This window comes from Squalius cephalus (assembly GCF_949319135.1).
Source record: "Squalius cephalus genome assembly, chromosome: 24".
NCBI lineage: Eukaryota > Metazoa > Chordata > Actinopteri > Cypriniformes > Leuciscidae > Squalius > Squalius cephalus.
Genome location: NC_137145.1, coordinates 16497762 through 16521987, shown reverse-complemented (window position 1 = coordinate 16521987; position 24226 = coordinate 16497762). Strand labels below are relative to the sequence as shown.

At 42.7% G+C, this 24226-nt stretch overlaps 3 protein-coding genes across 7 annotated transcripts in view; 2 read left to right on the top strand and 1 right to left on the bottom strand.

Annotated features, from left to right (window-relative positions):
- Positions 1-24226, bottom strand: part of cadm2a (cell adhesion molecule 2a) — a 511389-nt gene that overhangs the window by 229152 nt on the left and 258011 nt on the right. The gene's annotated exons all lie outside the window — the stretch shown is intronic.
- Positions 124-2850, top strand: LOC307152737 (CD209 antigen-like protein C). The gene is made up of 5 exons (XM_079861634.1): positions 124-379; positions 476-769; positions 920-1047; positions 1665-1771; positions 2193-2850. The coding sequence occupies exons 1-5, from the start codon at positions 202-204 to the stop codon at positions 2320-2322; spliced, it is 837 nt and encodes a 278-aa protein (XP_079717760.1). The 5' UTR covers positions 124-201; the 3' UTR covers positions 2323-2850.
- On the top strand, positions 7215-24176 carry LOC307152736 (uncharacterized protein). Its single transcript, XM_079861633.1, has 5 exons — positions 7215-7710; positions 7890-8017; positions 19378-19484; positions 19585-21609; positions 23768-24176. Exons 1-4 carry the CDS (start codon positions 7278-7280, stop codon positions 19763-19765), a joined length of 849 nt encoding a protein of 282 aa, XP_079717759.1. The 5' UTR covers positions 7215-7277; the 3' UTR covers positions 19766-21609; positions 23768-24176.

The window sequence follows — 24226 nt, the reverse complement described above, 5'->3', positions numbered from 1 at the left end:
AATAAGCAACTAAATAAAAGTTAACTTACAAGATAAAGAAGAAGAAGAAGAAAAAAAAAAACCTTTATCTGTTTCCTTCACCAAAACATGTTTATATAAGCAGACAGGATATGACTGCTCAGTGTGGTCACATTGCTGTAGTTAAAGTTGAGCTTCTAAAAGCATCAGTGCACAGCAGCGTCCACACGATCAACTTACACAATGGACTCTAAAAGACAGAAAATCTGCAAGAGGACTCATGTCAATAGTGGCACTGAAGTACGAGAAGATGTTGAGGAGATGATCACTGATGCCAACAGAGACACAACAAGCCGTCATGATCTCAGGACAGAAACAGAGAACTCAGACACCGCAACACATCAAACACTTCAAGACACAGGTACTAAGACTCATTGCATTAGTAACATAACTAACATGCACATTTAAGTCTAATGAGTGATTAAGAAATATTTATCTTCATATCTGTGATCTACAGGAAGTGTTTGTGTGAAGATCAGAAGCTCCAGAGCAGCTGCAGTGTGTTTGGTGCTGCTGTGTGTTCTTCTGCTGACTGCAGTCATAGTGCTGTGTGTCGAACTCAGTAAAATTATTGACCAGTTTAAAATCAAGTACGGAAACCTCACAGAAGAGATAAACAAGTTAAATGACAGAAAATCAATATTGACCAATAGTATTATGATTTTATCAAATGATAATAAAACCCTGATTTCAAAACAACATAAATTGCAACAGGAGATGACAGAACTTTGGCAGAAGATACATAAAATGGGTAATAAAAAACTACACTAAAACTACACAAATATTCAATATTAATAGAATACAGTTTATATGTTTTGGGTATAACCTGTTATAAGTAAGTTGTGTCAGTCAGTGTGGATGGGGGAAAAAGGGCTAATTGTTGTACTGGTTGTTTTTACAGATGGATGGAAGTGCAATCAATCTAGTCTTTACTTCATCTCCAATGAGAAACAGAACTGGACTGAGAGCAGAAGAGACTGTAGAGAGAGAGGAGCAGATCTGATCATCATAAACGACAGAGAAGAACAAGTGAGTGAAAGCGAATGTTTGTTTGTGACCATAATCAAGTACTAAATTATAGTTTGCAGTGACAAAGTCTGAGAAAACCTTCAAGGTAATTCTGAGTAGAGTAAGAGGTGTGACGCTCCGCTCAATCTTCAGCTCTATGCCAGTGCGCTCCACTTTATCGCTCAGAATGATCACTAACAGACTACACCGCTGCAAAGTTATTTCAAAATTCGTTTTACTCCTAAACAAAGAAAGAAAAATCCTTTCGCTGTTGGTGTATCACCAAACAGATATTTGCTAACTCTTTCTCCACACTCCCTTTCAATTTCTTCCTCCTCATTCTTAACTTTGAAGATTACTGTGCATTTTGTTATATAAGGTATACAACTTCATTAAAACAATATTTGAACTCCATAACCTTAGACCTATTCACATATTCTCGAACCAGCATATCACAAAGATCATTCTGGGCTGAGCGAGAGGCCCTGAGCGAACTGAGCGCCGCTCTGCTCGCATGCTCTGATTCAGAGACATATTCATGTAGAAAACTGATTCATAAATGAAACAAACACCAAAACAATTTGTTTTCATTTAGGGGTATGGGTTTTGGTTATAAAGTATATTTGTTGATTCATTAGGAGTTTTTAAAAAGAGTTCCTGGTGGTACTTCAGTCTGGACTGGTCTGACTCACAATGATGTGGAGGGCACATGGAAATGGGTTGATGACAGCACACTGACATCTGGGTGAGAAAACACTCCTCTAAAGCCACATCCACCAAACTCGGCACAGGCCTACAGCCTGTTCTGACTTTGTCTGTCTATCTATCAGCTACTCTGTAATCTTTCCATCCAAAACCACCAACTACAAAAATACTGCAAATGCCTGAGCAACCACATAACATGCCTTGGTCACTGATCAGAACACTTCAGTTACACCTTTGTAATCATACAGTACATCATAGCAACCAACTGCAACCACCCAAAACACCATAGCAACCACCTGGCAACACCCTAGCAATGCCAAACAACCACCTTGAGCAACTACGTACAATCATTCTGTACATCTGTGTGACTGTATGGCCATTAAAACAATAAATAATTAAAAACGGTCAGCATCATATCACACAGAAAGCAGCACTTAACATATAATGCTGATCTGTTGCAGGCTCTGGACGGATGGAGAACCCCTTGACAACACTGGCGATAAGGATTGTGCCATAAATCTATCATCAGGGTTGGCTGTTAATTCATGTAATACAATTTTTAAATGGATCTGTGAGAAGAACACAGTTTAATTTAAATTGCTATAAAGGAGTGTTACAACATGTTTGTCTCATTTCACTTTTTGTTCTGAAACACAGTTATAAAAGTTCCCATGTAATAAATCATCTTTATCATTAAAACAATGAGTACATTTATTTATGATTCTATTATGTTTTGTAAGTGATACATGTGTGCAGCTGTCACATGCCTGTCCTGTCTCGTGTAGCACATGTGGTGTTTGTGTTCCTGTCTCTGTTTTGACCCCACCCTCCTTGTTATCTCATTATTGGTTTCATTTGTCCCACCTGTTGTTCCCTCATCACCTGCCTGATTTGTCCCTTTTATAAGTTCCTTTGTGTTTGCAGTCTTTGTCGGATCGTTGTCTTGTACATGTCTCCTGTTCTCCCGATCACCCTTTTGGTATGTTCGTTTTTGAAGTTGTTGTTTTGTATTGTATTATGTTTTTTCCCCCTTGTGGGTTTTTGTTTTACTTTGTTTCTTTTATTAAATAAATCCTTATTCCTTTGCATTTGAGTCCTCCCTTAGTTTTCTTTAGTTAATCTGACCGCAGCTTCTCATCCACCAAAATCACAATTAAAGCTGAAGTGTGTAAAAGGCCTCACATTACTGAATGTGTTTATACATTAACTCAACAATTTGAGTGAGTTCGGGGGTGACTATTTTACCTTGAATTCTGTCTGGTGAGATTAGTGATGCAGAGACTACACACTTCACATTTAAGAGGAATCAATAATTTGAACCATTCAAAAAAATAATAATAATGTGATTGCATTTATATCAAAAGCCTTAACAACATGACTAGTTATTCTAGTAGTCGACGACAAAAAGAAAAAAAAAAACTTTATAAGTGATTCATTATCTGCTATATATATACACTACCGTTCAAAAGTTTGGGGTCAGTAAGATTTTTTAATGTTTTTAAAAGAAGTATCTTCTGCTCACCAAGGCTGCATTTATTTGATAAAAAACAATAACAAAAACAGTAATATTGTGAAATAATATGACAATTTAAAATGACTGTTTTCTATTTTAATATATTTTAAACTGTAATTTATTCTTGTGATCAAAGCTGAATTTTCAGCATCATTACTCCAGTCTTCAGTGTCACATGATCCTTCAGAAATCATTCTAACATGATGATTTGATGCTCAAGAAACATTTATGATTATTATCAATGTTGAAAACAGTTTACAGTGTACAATGTTTTTTAAAAATTCTTTGATGAATAGAAAGTTCAAAAGAACAGCATTTATTTAAAATAGAACATTTTATAAATGCTCGTCAAAAATGTTTCCCTTAAAGATGCAATCTTTTTAATTTATTTAGCATCCAAATATTATAGAGAAATTAATATTATTTTAAATTAGTATTGTCCCTGGTTCAGGGTAGGCCTACTCTTTTACTCTTGTAAAAAAGCAGCAGTGACTGGGAAAGACTTTAAAATGTCAAATATTTACAATGTTTTTATTATTAAATATGAACACAGCCTAATTCTAATAAAAATTACAGACAATGAATGAAGCTATTTTTCGAATCAATAAATGTATATTTCAAACGAACTATGTTGGCTTGAGAAGGCTGAACCTCGAGCCGGGACTCGAACTCAGATCTTTTAAAGTGCATTTGCGCCATGTGTTGTAGCGCAGCCCACTGGGCCATTGTCTTACCACTGTTAATACTCCCATGCAAAGCTATACTCATTCATAATTTACTACAAGTAGAAAATAACATAATACATAGGCCTATTAAGAAGTATTAGTACTGTACTAAAGCGCAGTCCATGAAAAAGTAAATACAATTGTGATATTTACTGTTCTGTTTGAATTTGTTCAAATCAGCAAATTATTTACATTTACTACAATTGGTTATGTGAATGTGATTTAAAAAAAAATCTTATAGATAGTATATTTTTTAATCTCCACATGGCGCAGTTGACTGCTACTCGCGAAAACGAGCTGTGACACGTCCACTCCATAACATTTGAAAATCGATGGTTATAGCGCCACTTAGCACTTAAGAGCAGAAATGCATTTCCCGCCACAACCAGTACGGTACCCGCGGCGGCAAAAAACACAGTTTTCAGTTCATTGCTATGGTTTCTCATTGATTTGGTTTTGTTACACCTGTTGTTAATTTGGTTTCATTCATCTGTGTATTTAAGCCCTGTGTTTCGTTCTGTTCATTGTATGTTCTTGTCATGATTACACCGGTTATTCGGTTTCCTAGCTCCTATAGGCTAGTGTTCAGAAAAATCATTAAAATTATATATACATGTATATATATATATGAATGTTGTATATATCATTTTTTTAATGATTATGTAAGGAATAATTGACGACAGGCCGTTGAATTATTAGAAAAATAATGCACACCCGAGGTGGTAATGCGGTCACGACGCGAAGCGGAGTGGCCGTTACACCTCGGGTGTGCATTATTTTTCTAATAATTCAACGGCCTGAAGTCAATTATTCCGCTTATACTACAGTTACCACACCTCGAAACATTGTTCAGATTATGTATTTCAAGACGTTTGTAAAGTTTTTGTCATTAAAACGCTCTTGTATGTAGGACTAATTTCTTACACATCTAATCCAATGCCTCCGTTGCTAATTCCAAAAAGTCATTTTAGAGTTAGTAACGGAGGTTTGAGCCTCTGATAGCAGACTAATGCTGGGACACACGACTAGCCGACACATTCTCTGACCGTTTTCATCGCAGCATATTTTAAACACCGACTTTGAACACAGACTGAACGCGCTGAACACGCGTTTGGGCATGATCAGTCATCAAATTACATTCATAACCGGCCTTAAAGTGTGTCCTCGGCTCGGCTTTATGCAGTTATTAGAGAGAGATGTTGCAATAATGAGACAGAAAAGCATGTGCGTCAATATTATTATTTATTTATTAATTCAATTCGTTTTAATTAATTCGTTCATTCTTTTTTTTTTCTATTATTGACAGATGACAGTAGACTAGCCAAATAAATGAAAAAAAAAAAGCCTTTTAACAAGTAAGGCCTATCAATAATTATTTATTTGTTATATTATCTGCAATAAAAATCCGTGCTGCAGGACTATCCATTTATTTAGCCTATATTCAGTTTAATTTTCTATTGATTATAGATAGGAATATACTTTATTTATTAAAATTAAACTGCATGTTTCCATTGATTGTGAAGCTAGACATTGAAAATTGCAGATCAAGCGCATGGGGCTAAATGCTTTTTCTTGTTGTGAATTGTATCCTATTTTCCGTTATTACAGTTAACTACGCGAAGTGATATGGAACAGTAATGCGGTCAAGACCTGCCTGGAACTACTTCAGCTGTGCGTTTCCCTGAAAATAATGCACACCTTAGAACGTTCGTCAACCAATCAGATTCAAGCATTCAACGGCCCTGTAGTATAAATATATATAAATGTCATATATATATACTGCCCTACAAAGGCAAAAGACCTTAAGTCGCTAGAGTGTGGAACTGAGAAAAATGACTTTAAAGATTTTTAGTTGTCCCGCCAAATTAATTATAGGTAGGACACTGGAAATCTGGCAAATAGATGTTTAAGTAATGGAAATTATATACATAAAAAAAATTTGAGCTCAAACTTGACTTTTGACCACTATTTTAAAGTTACTGTACTCTGCCTTTGTATTGTCAGCAAAAAGTGAGAAGTCATGCCAAGGCAAAAGGCAGTAACTTCCACATTATCAATATTTAGTTGCTGATCACCATTAACAAAATCATTATAGTAACACCTGTATAAAATCTAGTGATCATGGCATTTATTTTGTATGATTTACAATTATTTATAGCCATCTACTTATTGCTATCCTGTGCTTTGGTTGCATTCTGATGGCATTATTAATACATTTGACATGACAAAATACCTCCATAAGATATATTAGTCCAGCGTTGACTCGACCGCGTTTAGGGCGGGGCTGAAGGCGAAGTTTTGGCACTCTGCCAGCTAGTTTGCCAAGCTTTAATTCTTGGTTGTATTCATCTGATACGGCAATGTGTAACGTTTTTCTGTCAACTCTGCATAATCCTTCGCGATCGATATCGCACGTTTGTTGATGGAGCGGGTTCAGACCATACTAATGTTCTGACCGCAATTGTGCAGGACAAAGCTCTGAGTCATCAGAAGTTAGAGGGACTGATGGCAGCTGTACAAAGTACACAGGCTACACCGTAATTTTAATTTGAATGGACATTAAAACAAAGGCAGATAACCGTACAACCTGGTAGGTAGCATTATTTGATTGAACACCGGCACCGTAACTTCATATTGATGCGCGGCGGAACAAAGGCAGAGCACCGTAACTCGTAATTTGAGCGTTCCAAAACAAAGCCAAAGAGCGGTAACTGATGTTACGGTGTTCTGCCTTGGTTTCTCATGGGCTTTTGGAAGTTACTGTTAAGACAAATCATTATTTTCTCGAAAAAACAACGGAATTGATTCAAGATACTTATCCACATGATAAAGGAGGTCTTGAATGTGCCAAAAATATAAATAACTCATTTTCGACCAAAAACGAAGTTACGGTCTTTTGCCTTTGCACGGCAGTATATATATATATATTTATTTATTAATTTTTTTAAATAATTTTATACACACACACACACACACATATACATATATATGTTTTGTTCACCATAATAAATGCAACTATTTCTCAACTAATGATTTTATTATACAAAGATTATAACTAGTGAAGAAGTACATTTATACGAGAGCAACTTTTCATAATGATCTGCAGTAAATGAGGACAAGTACAGTTATTTGTCTAGTCAGCAATTTATTTATTTTTTTTGGCAAGTTTTTGTTTTCTAACAGGATATCACATGTTCTTGACCACAGTTGTATAAAAGTAAAGGCTCAAAAGCAGAAGTGCATAAGGGTGCAGTCCATTTGAAGAAACAACTAATAATAATCTCACATTTAACAAAAGCAGACTGAATATGTCTTTTTACAGCAATATGAACATTCCTGGGAAACATGGTATGGACAGAGAAGATGAAGAAGAGATGACTATCTATGCTAATACTGATCCTATAAATAGTTTTAATGTCAGGACAGAAACGGAGAACTCAGAAACCAAGAGTGATTCTGTGAGGAACAGAAGCTCCAGAGCAGCTGCAGTGTGTTTGGGGCTGCTGTGTGTTCTTCTGCTGACTGCAGTCATAGTGCTGTGTGTTCACATCCATACAAAGAGCACAAACTACACAGAAGAGAGAGATCAGCTACTAACCAACATTACCAACCTGATAGAAGAGAGAGATCAGCTACTAACCAAGATCAACAACCTCACAGAAGAGAAAGACCAGCTACTGACCAACAATACCAACCTCACAGAAGAGAGAGACCAGCTAAGACATAATCTTCAGAGTTATGGTAAAGTTTCTATGTAGTTATTTGCTATACATCTATACTTTTTTAAAGCATGATAGAGTTGGGTTGTGCTCTCAGTAACTTTCAGGGTTCATAATCTATGAGTTTACTATCAGTTATAAGTTAATGACAGGTGAGTGTAATGGGAATAAAAAGCTAATAGCTAAACTGGTTGTTTACAGGTGGATGGACTTACTATAAATCCAGGTTTTACTACATGTCGAATGAGAAGAAGAGCTGGACTGAGAGCAGAAGATACTGTACAGAGAGAGGAGCAGATCTGATCATCATAAACAACAAAGAAGAACAAGTGAGTGTGAGAAAGAATAATGTGTGTGTGTGTGTGTGTGTGTGTGTGTGTGTGTGTGTGTGTGTGTGTGTGTGTGTGTGTGTGTGTGTGTGTTTTATAGTAAAAGTGCAGCTGTTTTAATTTGGGCTTCTATGTTTCATGGCAGGTAAAACTAAAACTATTGCCATTTTTTTTTATACTGCGGAAATATACTCTTGTTCCATGTAGTTATAGGGTAAGTGGTGCTTGTTAATATCATGTTCTATTACGTTACAGGTACAATAAAAATGGGGATGGGGGGGCGACTTTAGCATTTGATAAGAAATGTTGTATTCTCAGTGGAAATATAAATGCAAGCTTATGGGTTCCTAAAAGTTGAAGCATCAAACAGCCCACACACCAATAAAGACGGTAATCCATACGACTCCAATGAATTAGAGGTCTGCAAGACTGTATGAAATATTCTTATATGGATAATATTCTAAAACATTATCATATAGCTTGATCACATAGCTTGGCTATATAATATTCTCTACAGCATGCTTATGCTTCTCTGTAATGGACAGTCTGTATTAATATTTGTGGGCATTAATGTCAGTGGTGGTAGTTATGTTTGAGGCCTATAATAAAAGTTTACCTCTTAGTATATGTGTGTGTGTGGACATGTTTTTCTACACCGGTGGGGACTTAAACCTGAATGCACACAGACTCATGGGGACTCGTGTCACCGTGGGGACCTAAATTGAGGTCCCCATGGGTACAAAAGCTTATAAATCATACAGAATTAGTTTTTTTGAAAATGTAAAAATGCAGAATGTCTCCTGTGATGGGTAGGTTTAGGGATAGGGGCAGTGTAAGGGGATAGAATATACAGTTTGTACAGTATAAAAACCATTACGTCTATGGAGAGTCCTCACAAAGATAGTGCACCAGACATGTGTGTGTGTGTGTGTGTGTGTGTGTGTGTGTGTGTGTGTGTGTGTGTGTGTGTGTGTGTGTGTGTGTGTGTTAGAGGTTGCGCGACTACTGATTTCTGCTAGTCGATTTCTTATCAAAACAATACTCGAGTTACTCGACTACTCGTGGTTCATGCTACTATAAATGAAAAGACATGAAATAGCTAGATCTTATCAATAAACATTTATTAATTCATAGCCTAATGCAACAATTACACAAGTAAACTCTCAAAACATTATAATGACATTTCATTTAAAAATGTTCATGTAACAGTCTAAAGCCAAATAAATAGCCGTTCTTGCCTTTCATTTCAGACGTCTGCTTCTAGGGGCCGTTCACATATCGCGTCTTTTTCGCGCTCAAGTTCGTTATTTCAAATGTAGGCGAGCGGCGAGCGCGCTCATAATGGAAGCAACGTGGTGCGCTAGTTTTTCCAGGCACGCCGATGCCGCGGCGAGATGAAAACATCTCAACTTTTCAGAATGCCTCAAGCGCACCGCAGGTCATGTGACAAAAAACAATCAGCTTCGCCCTTTCCGTAACATCATCGAAAACTCGGCCGAACAGCTGATCATAGCTGTACAGGGCGGGTTTTTCCTTCTCATCTCCAGAAATATATCTAGTAGTAAAGCTAATCCAAGGGCTAGAAATCAATTAATCCTTTGCTGAATGCTGATACTTCTTCGTCATCATCATGGAGAGCGCGGTTCATGGTTGCATAGCAACAACAGATGCCATGGGAGCGCAAGCGCTTGTAGGAGACAGCGGCACGGCCGCACTTTCCACACGTTTTTAGACACAATATGTGAACGGCCTCTTGCAGAGTTGGCCAATTACAATATTTTTGTCATCCTTGATGAAATACTTCCACACATCTGACGTGTGGTGTCTGTTGGTGACGTTCGCCATTTTTAATTCATTTATGGTTAATGGACGCTCGAGTAGTCGATTGTTTCCGACAGCGTCGACTAGTTTTCGATCTATCGACTACTCGACTAGTCTATGCAAGCCCTAGTGTGCGTGTGTGTGTGTGTGTGTGTGTGGGTAGCAGAGACAGCAGGCATCAGTGAGAGCTTAAAGTGATACTGATTTTGGTCTCGTCTTGGGTCGGGTCGGGTTCGTGTGAATAAGATTGAATTAACAGTTGGCGTCAGTATCTGCGAACGTATTAATGGGTGTTAACCGGCTAGATCTGTGGTTAAAGCATGACGTGACATTTGAGTCTTTCCAAGCTCCCATTTCTTGCGTGAGTTTCCCAGCGCGCTTAGGTCAAGCTTATGTTTACATCAAATGTGAACTGGAGTCTCATGCACGTGCTGGTGACAGTTAGCGGGAAGCGAAAATATGAGTAAAGTATGAGAACATTTCTGGGTGTACTTTATTTTCTTTTAATACATCCCAGATAGCAAGGTGACATTGATTAAATGAAATTCCATCAGAATCATCATTTTGGTTGAGGTTGAAAATTCAATGCTAAATAATATTGGATCAATGTTGAAAAATCAATGCTAAAATAATATTGGAACAATGTTGAAAATTCAATGTTAAAATAATATTGAATCAATGTTGATAATTCAATGTTTTTCAGTGTTGAAAAGACAAACGTTGATTCAATGTTGATTTTTGGTCAGCTTAAATTTCTCCACTGGTTGCCTAGAGACAATCCTAACATTGGTTGCCAACCAATCAGATCAAAGCGCTGCATAACGGTCAACAGATTTCAAGCGCGGCATAATAGATTTCAAGCGCGAAACAGACAGACAGACGAAGCATTCGGGCAACGACAAAGTGATTTTTAGAGGTAAGTTAATCTTAAATCTCTAATCTTTCATTTCTCAATTTTATTTATCTATATTTCTTACAACTTGTTTGCTTTTCCTGGGTGAGTCGGAATTAACTGCTATGTTAAATGTAGGCCTATTAGTAACATGAACACAAACCAACGGCCGGGATTTTCCCTAATAATATATTGAATTTCAATTTGTCTTTTACCAAACGCCGTGGGTAAATTGTTCATTTTCATTCTAGGGCGAACTAACCCTGAAGTTAAAAAAGGTGCAAAGAAGCGGGAGTTCCCTTTCGTTGTCACTCCGAGTTACGTCGGATGACGACGAATGGGGTTTCGCTTAGAAATCCTATCATCTTCGAGTATATAAAACGAGCCAATGGCAAAGAAATGCCATGGGTCTGCGGAATTTGCATAGCGTAACTCCGCCCCACCCTGGGGGTATAAAGGAAGTGCGCTGGCAACATGCAGATATGTTTTCGCTTCGGAGCCAAGTTGATGTACTTCACTCCACAGCCAATCCTGAGATTCATCTCTTCATTTCTCTTCGAGACGAGCCTCTCTCCAAGTGTTGGTGTGACAGCGAGTTCCAGCGAGTGCACATTCCCTGCTTATCTGTGCAGTGATTTGCCAGTGTTTGTGTGTTCTCTCCCTGGTCGCTTCAGCATTTGTGGAGAAATCTCCTTTCTAAAAGAGCTTGCACGCGGCACGTCTTTTTAAAGATGCCTCGCCCGTGCACTTCTGGTTGCGGTCTATTTGTTTCTGATTCTGATGGGCACAATCGCTGTCTTGTGTGTCTGGGCTTAGAGCACGCTAAGGCAGCGTTTGTGGATGAGTCATGTTCCCATTGCGGGAACATGCCCATCGCACGGTTACGGTCGAGACTCAATGACCTTCATGGTAGAGTCCCCTTATCCGCACCCCGATCTACGGGCTCCGCGAGAGCTAGTACTTCGGCTGGCGGCCAGGGTGACCTGAGGATTACGGTGTGGGACAAAGCGCCGACTATTCCACGCTCCACACCGTCCTCTAGTGCCGTGCAACCCGCGAGTGGTTCAAATGAGCCCGCAGTACAGTCCTCGGACTTGCCGCGGGTCTCATTTGGCGCTCCCGATGAAGATTCAATGTCGATCGCTGCATCACAGGGTGGGCAAGAGTCCTTGGGAAGTGAGGATTCGGCTGTGCTGCCACCTTCGGGTGTGCCAGCATTGCCCGAGTCTGCTCCCGAGATGACTGCCATGCTTTCCCGGGCAGCCGCGACCATTGGGCTTGAGTGGTCCCCGCCACCTGGTCCGGTGCGCTCGCGGCTGGACGATTGGTTTTTGGGTGCCGCCGCTGATCCTCGTCAGCGCGCGTCCCCAATGCCTTTCTTCCCGGATGTGCATGAGGAGGTCACGAGGTCCTGGAAGGCACCATTGTCTTCTCGTGATCGCTCGGCGGCCTCCTCCGCCCTGCCTCCTCTCGATCAGGCGGCTGCCAAAGGGTACACTGGGGTTCCCCAGGTTGAATGCTCTGTTGTGATGCAACTGTGTCCTCAGAGTGCTTCATCCCGTGGCGACCCAAAGCACCCCTCCAAAGCCTGTAGGTTCTCTTCCACCCTTGTGGTGAAGGCCTATAGAGCTGCGGGGCTGGCGGCCTCCTCACTGCATGCCATGGCGACACTCCAGGTCTACCAGGCCCAGATGTTGCGTGACATGCACGAGGGGAGGACTGACCCAGGGCTCTTTGATGAGCTGCGTGCCGCCACCGACCTTGCTCTCCGAGCGACGAAGGTGACCGCACGCTCCCTGGGTCAGGTGATGTCCACTTGTGTGGTCCAGGAGAGACATCTGTGGCTCAACCTGGCTGATATGCGTGAGGCCGAGCGGACCCGGTTCCTCGACACTCCCATATCCCAGGCTGGCCTCTTCGGCGGGGCGGTTGAGGACTTTGCCCAGCAGTTCTCGACCGCCCAGAAGCAGACTGAGGCTCTCAGACATGTCCTGCCCCGACGGCCAGCTGCTGCCTCCACCCAGCCGTCGGCACAGGTCCCTCAGTCTGCTCGCCGCCGAGAGCGCCCTTCTACGGCTCCCGCCCCTCCCGCACGGCCCCAGCAGCAGCCTCCATCCGGGTCGCGTCGTGGAGGACGCCGTAGGAAGGCGCCACAGCCCTCTCCCGCCCCGTGCCCCGCTAAACGCCAGGCCAAGCGGCGCTCCTGAGATGGGCTGCTCAGAGATGGCGTTGAGTTCTTTTCAGGAGCCGGTAGCAGGGCCGCTCCTTCCCCCGGTGGAGGGCCGGGGGAGAATCCTTGGTTTTCCCCACCCCGCTGCTCGTCCCACGACGGGCAGCACCCTAATGTGGTTAAAGAAAGAACTCACTCGCCCATCTCTGAGCACACAGAGTGTCCGGATGACAGTGCGCGCCGCTCACGAGCCTCGCCACTCTCGTCCCCCTCTGTCGCCAGTCCCCTGCCAGAGCACGCCCCAGTGGGACGCTGGTCCTCCCCTGGCCTCCTCTGGCAGGACGCGGCTAATGACCGTGCCCCCGCACCGGGCCGCTATGCCACCCACGCCTGGGCCGGTCATTCCGCCTCGCTGCACCACCGAGGGTACGTCTGTGGTCCGTATGACCCCGCTGGTACAGTTCCTGGAAGCCTGGTTAGAGCTTCCCAGGCTGTCCCGCTGGGTCGCGAGGACCATCAGGCTCGGCTACGCGATTCAGTTCGCGCGGTCTCCTCCCCGCTTCAGGGGAGTCCGCTTCACTATGGTCGGTGGCAATGCCCCGGTTATGAGAGCGGAGGTCGCTACCTTACTGGCGAAGGGTGCGATCGAGACTGTCCCTCCAGCCGAAATGAGGTCCGGCTTTTACAGCCCCTACTTCATTGTACCGAAGAAATCCGGTGGTTTACGACCAATCCTCGACTTGCGCGTCTTGAACCGCTCCCTTCACAGGATGCCGTTCAAGATGCTCACGGCCAAACGCATTTTCGAGTGCATTCGGCCGCAGGATTGGTTTGCAGCGATCGACCTGAAGGACGCCTACTTCCATGTCTCCATTCTTCCTCGACACAGACCGTTTCTACGGTTTGCTTTCGAGGGGCAGGCATACCAGTACGCGGTTCTCCCTTTCGGGCTTGCCCTGTCTCCTCGCGTCTTCACGAAGGTCGTCGAGGCAGCCCTTGTTCCCCTTCGGGAACACGGGGTTCGCATCCTGAACTATCTCGACGACTGGCTGATCCTAGCTCACTCTCGAGACCAGGTTTGCGAACACAGGTACCTAGTGCTCCGGCACCTAGCTCGTCTGGGCCTTCGGGTCAACTGGGAGAAGAGCAAACTCTGCCCAGTGCAGAGGATCTCTTTTCTCGGTATGGAGATCGACTCGGTCGCCATGTGCGCGCAGCTTACGAGTGAGCGCGCGCAGTCACTGCTGACTTGCCTTCGTCAGTTCGAGGGCAAGAGTGTGGTTCCACTGAAACTGTTTCAGAGGCTCCTGGGGCATATGGCATCCGCAGCCGCAGTCACGCCGCTCGGGTTGCTTCATATGAGACCACTTCAGCTTTGGCTTCGCGATCGAGTCCCGAGGTGGGCATGGCATCACGGCACGCTCCGAGTCCCAGTGACTCCGACCTGCCGACAGTCCTTCACCCCGTGGTCGAACCTCAGTTTTCTTCGGGCCGGAGTGCCCTTGGAACGAGTGTCCAGGCATGTTGTTGTATCAACAGATGCCTCCACCACGGGTTGGGGCGCCATGTGCAATGGACATGCTGCCGCGGGCTCCTGGACAGGACCCCAGCGCCTTTGGCATGTCAATTGCCTCGAGTTGTTGGCGGTACGTCTTGCCCTGCACCGCTTACATGCGTTGCTCAGGGGTCAACACGTACTAGTCCGATCGGACAATACCGCGACTGTAGCGTACACCAACCGTCAAGGTGGTCTGCGCTCCCGCCGTATGTCACAACTCGCCCGCAACCTCCTCATATGGAGTCAGAAGCATCTGAGGTCGCTTCGTGCCATTTATATCCCGGGAGACCTGAACCAGGCGGCCGACGAGCTGTCTCGGCTTCGGCCTCTCGCTGGAGATTGGCGACTCCATCCCCAGACGGTTCAGCTGATTTGGGATCAGTTCGGGGACGCACAGGTAGACCTGTTTGCCTCCCACGACTCGTCCCATTGCGCCCTGTTTTATTCCCTGACCGAGGGCACGCTCGGCACGGATGCATTGGCGCACAGCTGGCCGCGGGGCCTCCGCAAGTATGCGTTTCCCCCAGTGAGCCTTCTTGCGCAGACCTTGCGCAAGATCAGGGAGGACGAGGAGCAGGTCATTTTGGTTGCCCCGTATTGGCCCAACCGCACCTGGTTCTCAGAACTAGTACTCCTCGCGACAGCACCTCCCTGGCCAATTCCTCTGAGGAAGGACCTGCTTTCTCAGGGACGGGGCACCTTATGGCACCCTCGTCCCGATCTTTGGAACCTCCACGTGTGGCTCCTGGACGGGATGAGGCAGGTTTGAGTACCCTACCATCAGCGGTGGTGGCTACCATCACTTCCGCTAGAGCATTGTCCACGAGACATGCCTATGCGTTGAAGTGGAACCTCTTCGTCAACTGGTGTTCTTCTAAAAATCTAGAACCCACGAAATGCCCCATCAGTGTCGTGCTTTCCTTCCTGCAAGAAGGGTTGGAGCGAAGGCTGTCTCCCTCCACCCTGAAAGTGTATGTTGCCGCCATTGCCGCACATCAAGACACAGTTGATGGTAAGTCCTTAGGAAAGCACGACCTGATCGTCAGGTTCCTGAGGGGAGCCAGGAGACTGAATCCTCCTCGTCCTCCCCTCGTACCCTCTTGGGACCTCTCAGCGGTTTTAACTGCCCTGCAGAGTGCTCCCTTTGAGCCTCTGCAATCAGTGGAGCTTAAGTTCCTGTCAATGAAGACAGCGCTCCTGGTTGCATTGGCCTCCATCAAGAGGGTAGGGGACCTGCAGGCATTTTCGGTTGACGAAGCGTGCCTGGAATTCGGACCGGCTAACTCTCACGTGATCCTGAGACCCCGGCCTGGATATGTGCCCAAGGTTCCCACCACACCCTTTCGAGACCAGGTGGTGAACCTGCAAGCGCTGCCTTTGGAGGAGGCAGACCCAGCCTTGGCACTGCTCTGTCCAGTACGCGCACTCCGTGCTTACGTTGACAGGACGCAGTGTTTCAGGACCTCAGACCAGCTCTTTGTCTGTCATGGTGGGAAGCTGAAGGGAAAGGCTCTCTCCAAGCAAAGGTTGTCTCACTGGATAGTGGACGCCATTGCTTTGGCATACCAGCAGCAAGGTTGACCATGCCCCCTTGGTGTGACGGCCCACTCCACCCGGAGTGTGGCATCCTCTTGCGCTCTAGCGCATGGCGCCTCGCTAACAGACATCTGCAGAGCTGCAGGCTGGGCGACACCTAACACATTCGCGAGATTCTATAATCTCCGAGTGGAGCCAGTTTTTTCTCATGTACTCGCTTCAACTAGCCGGTAAGAGATTCTGCTCAGGTGTCTTCGCTTGCTCGCCATTCCTCTCCACGGACGAGATACGTGCGATATTCTCCTCAGGTGAGCCTAATAAGCCCTGAGTCTCCTCCAGCACTGACGACGTCAACGCCAGAGTTATGCCACCGGCAGCTTTCGCGCTTGGCTAGGTGCCTCCATGTGCATGGTTCCCCCTCTGGGTGACCCCCACATGTGTATTCCACTGTAAGCCTCTTTGAGCATGTGTCTTTCCCTTGGCAAGCCACCTTGCCACCCCTGGGGTTGAAATATTCCACCTGCGGCTGGACACCCCAGTGTTACTCCGTATGCAGCCCTTCGGGGTCATATGTGTATTCTAAGTCCCCCCCTTCGGGTTGGGCATGATTGCATATTTCCACTGGATATGCTTCCCAGTGTACCTTGGTATTCCTGTGTTAAGTAGGACTCCTTCGTCCGTGCTAGTCTCACGACAGGGAGCTCAGACTTACGCAGGGCACTGGAAGACAGTCGAGAGGTGGCGTGATTACACTGGGAACCCCATTCGTCGTCATCCGACGTAACTCGGAGTGACAACGAAAGGGAACGTCTCGGTTACGTATGTAACCCTCGTTCCCTGAGTAGGGAACGGAGACGTTACGTCTCCCTGTCACTTCCGCTGTACCGCTGGAAACGCCAGTTCAGTCTCGGCTCCTCAGTGAAGACATATCTGCATGTTGCCAGCGCACTTCCTTTATACCCCCAGGGTGGGGCGGAGTTACTCTATGCAAATTCCGCAGACCCATGGCATTTCTTTGCCATTGGCTCGTTTTATATACTCGAAGATGATAGGATTTCTAAGCGAAACCCCATTCGTCGTCATCCGACGTAACGTCTCCGTTCCCTACTCAGGGAACGAGGGTTACATACGTAACCGAGACGTTCTTTGGGCATGCAAATGGAAGACGACGTGTACGATGGGTAATATATTTTTTGTATTCAAATAATAGCAAGCTATTTATTTTTTTATTAATTTATATCTGAGTTCTGGTTTCTGTTCTGGTTCTTTTGTTTTATGGTTACTCAGCTATGTTGCTCTTGTTTTTGTTTTATTTCATAATGCATGTTATATCTTTTTTTATTTTATAATGCATGTTATATCTTGTTTTATTTTTTAATGAATGCTATATCGTTTAATGTTGTTCTTCTGTAAAGCATTTTGGTCTGTTCTAAATGTGCTAAATAAAATTGAATTTGAAAAATTTATCAGAGTAATGTTTCATTCTTTCTTACTGTAGTACTGTGCTGTTTTTGTCTTTGTCACCACGAAATGCAATTTTCTGAATGTGATATTTCCTGTTCAGTTTTGGGGGCATAAATAAATACATTTACTTGTAAACTGAAGGATGTAGTTTACTTTGAATGACATTTTGATTAAAAACATATTGCAACCGTACATGGTCTCTGTCTGAAATGAGCCATTTAAAAATTCAAGCACAGTACAAGCATGATAAACTAGCATAGAATCTTGCTGTACATAAAGCAAGATTGATTTTATATTGTTTCTATGTTGATTCAATGTTAAATAAGTGATTTAATTATGGTTGAAATAATATTGATTTTATGACCATATTGATTGATTTTTCATCGTTGAAATAACATTATTTCAGGGTGCAAACCTGATGAAAAATCAATGTTAAATTTCAACATTGATTCAATGATCTTTTGGTTGATACATTAACATTGATTCAATGTAGATTCAATGTTGGTCTGCTATCTGGGATTGGCTAATACAGAATAGCAAGAGCCATGGGATTCCTTCTTAAAATTCATTATTATAAATAATGAGAAAGACGAAGAGGAACAAGAGGAGGAAGAAGCCAAGCAAGATAAATAAAAAAGGGACAAAACGTGCTACTTTCTTTAGTATTTTTTATGAAAAGTTGATTTAAAAAAAATGTTTTAAATGAATAAGAAGTGTAAAAATCTGTTTTGAATGAAGTTGTTTTTCAAATAAAGGTTTCAGAGTCAGTGATATCAGATTGCGTGAATGAATTTTATTGTAGTTACTATTTAACTTCATGATACAAGAGGGTCTCAAGCACCACTTTCATTTACAGGCCGTGGATGTCCCACTTACCCTGTTCTTCATGGAACAAGTGTATATTTTCCAGTAATTAAAAATAAAAATAAATAAATAAAAATAGTAGTACTAGTAATAATAGTATAATAAGTATCCCTTAGTTCTAAAATACCTAAGGCATCTCTACACAGAAAAAGCCACACAGAAACCAAATCTGAAGCGGCATAAAATCACAAAATTTGCATTTACACAGATTTTTTATGCCTATGTAATGCATTTACACAGGAATTAAAATCACGGGAAACAATGCTTTGAACATTATTATTTTAAAACTACAGTTTTAAGTGTTATAAAATATTTGAAAAATAATTAAATAAAAGAAAGAAGTGAAAGAAGAAATTATGAATTATTACATAGAGTAGATCACCACAGGAATAAAAGAGGTTGAAAGTTTTTTTTTTTTTTTCAAAGATCCAGAAAGCATGAACAATTCTGCTAGCGTTAGCGTTTCAGGCAGGACAGCAGATTTCACTGTTGTGTGGGGGTGAAATATCGTCCTCAAGGAGATGATTTTTGGAATATAATATTTCAATGCACAATCATAGTGACGCCAAATAAGCATTTACCGTATCTGAGAGAAATGTAGCAGCGCGTTGATCTGCCAGTCTCTTCAAAGAAAGATTACAAACATCGAAAGCCAATTGATAACACACATTGATGACATTGATATTTTGGTGGTTTGCTTCACAATGTGAGTACAGGACTCTTTTACTTCACTGTCCCTTGTTGACTGACATTTTTTTTATTTGGCTAAAACAATATTGAGCTAGGCCTATATGTTTTGTCTCCCTCTTCTTGATTATTTTAAGCATATTTTAAGTCTGCTTTTATGCACCATTGTGTCTTTACACAATTTTTTTAGCAGACACAGAGCCGCTTTAGAGCAGCCTTAACTCGGCTGTGTAAAGATGCCTTTACAGTATAAATAATGTGTTAATTTTCCCTTTATTCCCTAAACTTTACATATTGATCCCTTATATCTACACGTACGTATAGGTACACTGTAATTACAGAAATGTGCAACTGTTTCATCTGCTCAGGATTTTGTGAAGAACATGGCTGGTTCTGCTGCAGTCTGGATTGGTCTGACTGACATTGATGTGGAGAACACATGGAAATGGGTTGATGGAAGCACACTGACCTCTGAGTGAGAAAACACAACTGAACTGATTATTATCTAATAAATTATTCTCACAGTCAGTATCACAGGTAGCAGCACAACATCTAATGCTGATCTGTATTTTCAGGTTCTGGGGAATTTTAGTTGGAGCTCCAAAAGAGCCTAATGGAGGTACAGAAGAGAACTGTGTTCTGACTGCGGATCATAACCAAAGGTGGCCAACTTTATCCGGGTGGCTTGATATTGCATGTAATTCAGCTTTTCAATGGATCTGTGAGAAGAGTATTTCACAACTCACACTGCCATAGGGACATCACACACCTTTTTTATGCAAGTTTAACAGAACAAAACTTTTGTAATAATGTATTATTATCTAAAGAGGTGTTTCTCAACCAGCATTATTATTGAGTTTAAAGTGCCCCTATTATGCGATTTTAAAGGCTCTCAGTTTGAGATACATTATGAGATGTTTTAACTAATTCCTCACCATCAGCATTAATAAGCGTTTGTCTATTAACAAACCGATGTGTATATGTCTAATTTATTGTGGTGCACATTCGGGAACTGTATTAACTGTATCAATAAGTGCATAAATTAGCCTAGCACTAACGTGACGTGAATGACTAATGTAACATTAAATTTTACAAAACAAATCTTGCTCCATCCTTTATCTTTACTCAAAGTAGTAAGAACGACAGACAATCTGCATTAATAGACACAGTTTTCGGTAATAGTGGCCCACAGCTGATTTGCAGAAGTATTAGGTAAGACAGTAATAACGTGAGTTAGCCGGTTAGCCGGAAACCTACACAATATTAAACAGAAAACTAGGCATTTTGAACACCCGGTAGAAAATATATACATCAATAATTAATCATACTTACAGGTTGTGATTCTGAGGGGCACGTTGGTCCAAATAAACTGAGAACTGACCCATCTTTCAAGAGCAAGCGTTTTGCGAATCCCACATTGAACTTCGAGATTTGAGAAGCAGTCGTCAGTAAAATTACGTGTTTGTGGGCGGGTCAAGTTGTTCGCGGGCGGTCAACGTACAACATATGTGGGCATTGTGCAAATATCTTTTCTAGTGACGTAGACCCATCATGCAGTGAGATTCGAAATACAAACGACTCATTAAGGTGGTTAGGAGTCGATTCTTTCTTTTGGGAGACAATAACTTCATTTATCGTGCACTTTCGACTTTACAACTTTGCAGAATGATTAAATTCACAAACAACTATTTAATAAGACAGAAGAACCGACCACACCTAGAAAGCTGGTATTTATTTGACTGACTGTATTAAGGAGAACATGGGCGTTCTCCATATCCTGCTGAATCCCTCAGATCTGCTTGTAACCTGTTTCCAGGACGGGCAACGGATCGCGAAATATGTCGAAAGGTTCCTCGAAATTTCTCGCCTCATGAACTGGGCAGATGGCGTCCTAAAGACTGTATTCTGGTACGGACTGGATGATCATCTGCACCAGCAAGCTCCAGCAGCAGCGATCCCAGGCACGTTCGAATAATACCTGGATCATGTGCTGTGGTTAAGCGGTTCAGCCTTCACCGCGGGTGAGGCTGATTCTGACGTCACCGCTCAACCACCAACACCAGCCATCTTCATCGCCACACCTCCTATCTTCATCCAGAGTCTCATCCCGTCGATACAACCCTTCTAGAGTCTCCTCCTGCCGAGACAACCCTTCCAGAGTCTCGTCCCGTCGAGAGCACCCTTCCAGAGTCCCCTGTTCCTGTCCTCGTCCAGAGGAAGTAGATTTAATAGATTTCGACACCGATATACCCTGTCTTCCTCCATATGATTCATCTGTCTGTCCGGAACTATCCGTCAGTCTTGCCGAGCCAGAGACTGTTCACGTCATGCCTGCCGAGCCAGAGAGTGTTCACGTCATGCCTGCCGAGCCAGAGACTGATCTCGTCATGCTTGCCCAGCCAGAGACTGTTCACGCCAGGCGTGCCTGTGTCTTTGGACAAGATGGCCACCGCCATGCCTGAGCACTCGTCTCCGGCCAAGATGGCCGCCGCCACGCCTGAGCTCACGTCTCCAGCCAAGATGGCCACTGCCACGCCTGAGTCGGTTCCTAAGCCTGAATTCCCACCCAACCACCCTCTCCCGCCCCCTCTCATCTAACCGTCATCCTCATCTCCTCTGCCTCCTGTCAGCCCCATAACTTGCCCTCTACACGCTAGTGGAATGGTGGGCTCGCTGAGGGGCTTCCAGTCCTCAGCACCATCTTGGATTGTGGATGCCTGGAATCCTACTCCAGCCACTGCATCCAGGTTTCCATATTTAAGACCCTTTTAAGACCTGAATAAATCTTTTTATGGCTTTAAATTTTAAAAATCTAATTTAAGACTTTTTAAGACTTTTCAAGGATCTGCGGGGACCCTGTCAGCCTTGTTCCTGGAGGACACTCTCACCAGCTCATTTTGAATGTACCCTTTGTCAGACACCTATTTCATGTCCTGGTGTTTCTTGTAAAGAGCTGATGAGTTGTCTAAAGTCTAAATAGAGAAAATTTGCTTGATGTTTTGACAGCTTTTGAATACACACATCTACACATTCAATATTAACAAATTATAAAAAATCCACATTTTATGTATTATGACTATGACAGAACACAAACTATTTAGCAACCAAAATAAATAAATAAATAATACTAAAATAAAACAGAAAACTTTGCTTAGACAAATAACGTTTATAACGTTTTTTTGATCGTAGACGATTAAAATGTCTCCACGATCTGCTTTTGAAGAAATATCGTAGTATCATTCATTCTATCAGTTGCAGTTCTGGCGCCTCTGTCTCAACATACTGTACAACGCGATGTACATTCACATAAAATGTTAACGCACTGCAGTTCACAAAAGTTCATTATTTGCATGTGCTTTAAAGCCTTGCCAGTTAAACATGTCATTCACGTGCTGATGCGCTGTTCTAACATGCGCTTTTCTGAGCGCTCACTCGAAGCGCACATGCACTAAAAGCCTGTCTAACAGCTATCTTAAGTTATCTTTTGAGTCGTATTGCGCTAATACTGGCAAATACACACAAGGCTTACATAAACAAAGTTGGTTATGTCTAAAGTGAAAGCAAACAGAGAAAATTTAGAAAAAATCTCTTGTGTGTCAGCTGCGCGGCATTTTCCATGTCTTTGCACACCAGAATCGTGTCTGATGCGGCGCTGCTGCTGCTAGGTGACATATAAGCCTCATTGGTGATATATTTGACATATGGGGAGAGAGTTGTGGAAGGCCTATACTTCATGTTAAACATAAATATATAGCAGCAAAGACAACGTCGGCAGTATTGACGGCAAAATAGGCTACATAATATTTCGTTTAATTAACCTACATTTATATCTGCATTTATGTCAAAACCTAGAGACTTTCAAACATCATTTATTAATATGTATTCGTGTCAAAATGACATATAAACATCTTTTCCTATTCTACTTTGCCTGGAAACGCTTCCAACACGCTTGCGTGTTGCGTGAAAAATAGGCGTCAGTTCTATTTCTAGCATGCACGCGTTTTCCGAGACGTGCATGTCACGCAGGCAGTGTGGAAGCTCTAACCTGTTAACACGGGAGCCGAAATAAAAACGGACACGCCACGCAGCTGAGACGCTCACGCCACGCAGCCAGTGCGCCCTATTTTAATGATCTGAAACATGTTCCATGGCGGATTGGTATTATAACGGCGGATTTGCCAGGCGCACGCCAGGAGCGGTTCACAGCCGAGGAGACCAAAGTTCTCGTCAGGGCCGTAAAACACATAGAAGTGACATTGTATGGGGATGGAGAAGCCCACCCAAATTAGCTTCGGTTAAGCAGGCGTATAACAATTTTGGTAAATGTGTAAGCTGATGTATGCCTATTTTTTCACATCTTCATGGACACAACAATGATTTCCCTCGTGTGTTAATATTTTTCCTTGTAATAATGTATGGTTTTCTAAAAATGAGAACTGCTGCGTCTGTGTGTAGATGAGATAAGCAAAGTGCATGTGTGTTGTGCACACGCTACATTGATTATGGCTAAGCATGTGCCCTTAAAATAGCATATGAATAACATGCGCAACGCGCCACTGACTTGAGACTAGGTTTTTCCTGGTCAGTGGCGGAATTGTTTTCTAAACCTGCAAAATAGCACCAGGGAACGTTTGCGCCGGAACACACCTCCTCTTTGCGCTAACCCCCCCACTCTTAAGTTGTTCTAAACCTGTATTAATTTCTTTCTTGTGCTGAACACAAAAGAAGATATTTTGAAGAATGTGGTTAACCAAACAGTTGCTGGTCCCCATTGACTTCCATAGTAGAAGAAAAAATATACTATAGAAGTCACTGGGGTACATCAGCTGTTTGGTTACCCACATTCTTCCAAATAACATTTATTTCAGCAGAAGAGAGAAACTTCGGATTTAAAACAACTTGAGAAAGTAAATTATGACAATTAAAAATTTTGGGAGAACGATCCTTTAATGTTAATAAAACAACAAAACACAAAGAGGAAATCACTCACTGCTCTTGACTGAGAACTTTAGTAGCTTTAATAATAATCAATGTATAATTAATACAGTGAAGTCTATGTTGTGTTTTATTTTCATATTTGTTCATTTAATTACCTTCTTCTATGCTACTGTTAAATACACCTACTGTAGCTGAAAAAATAAAGCACTGTTTATTTCATTTGTATATTAAGTTGTGTATGTGTAATGTGTATCTTCGTTCTTAATTTTTAATAACAAA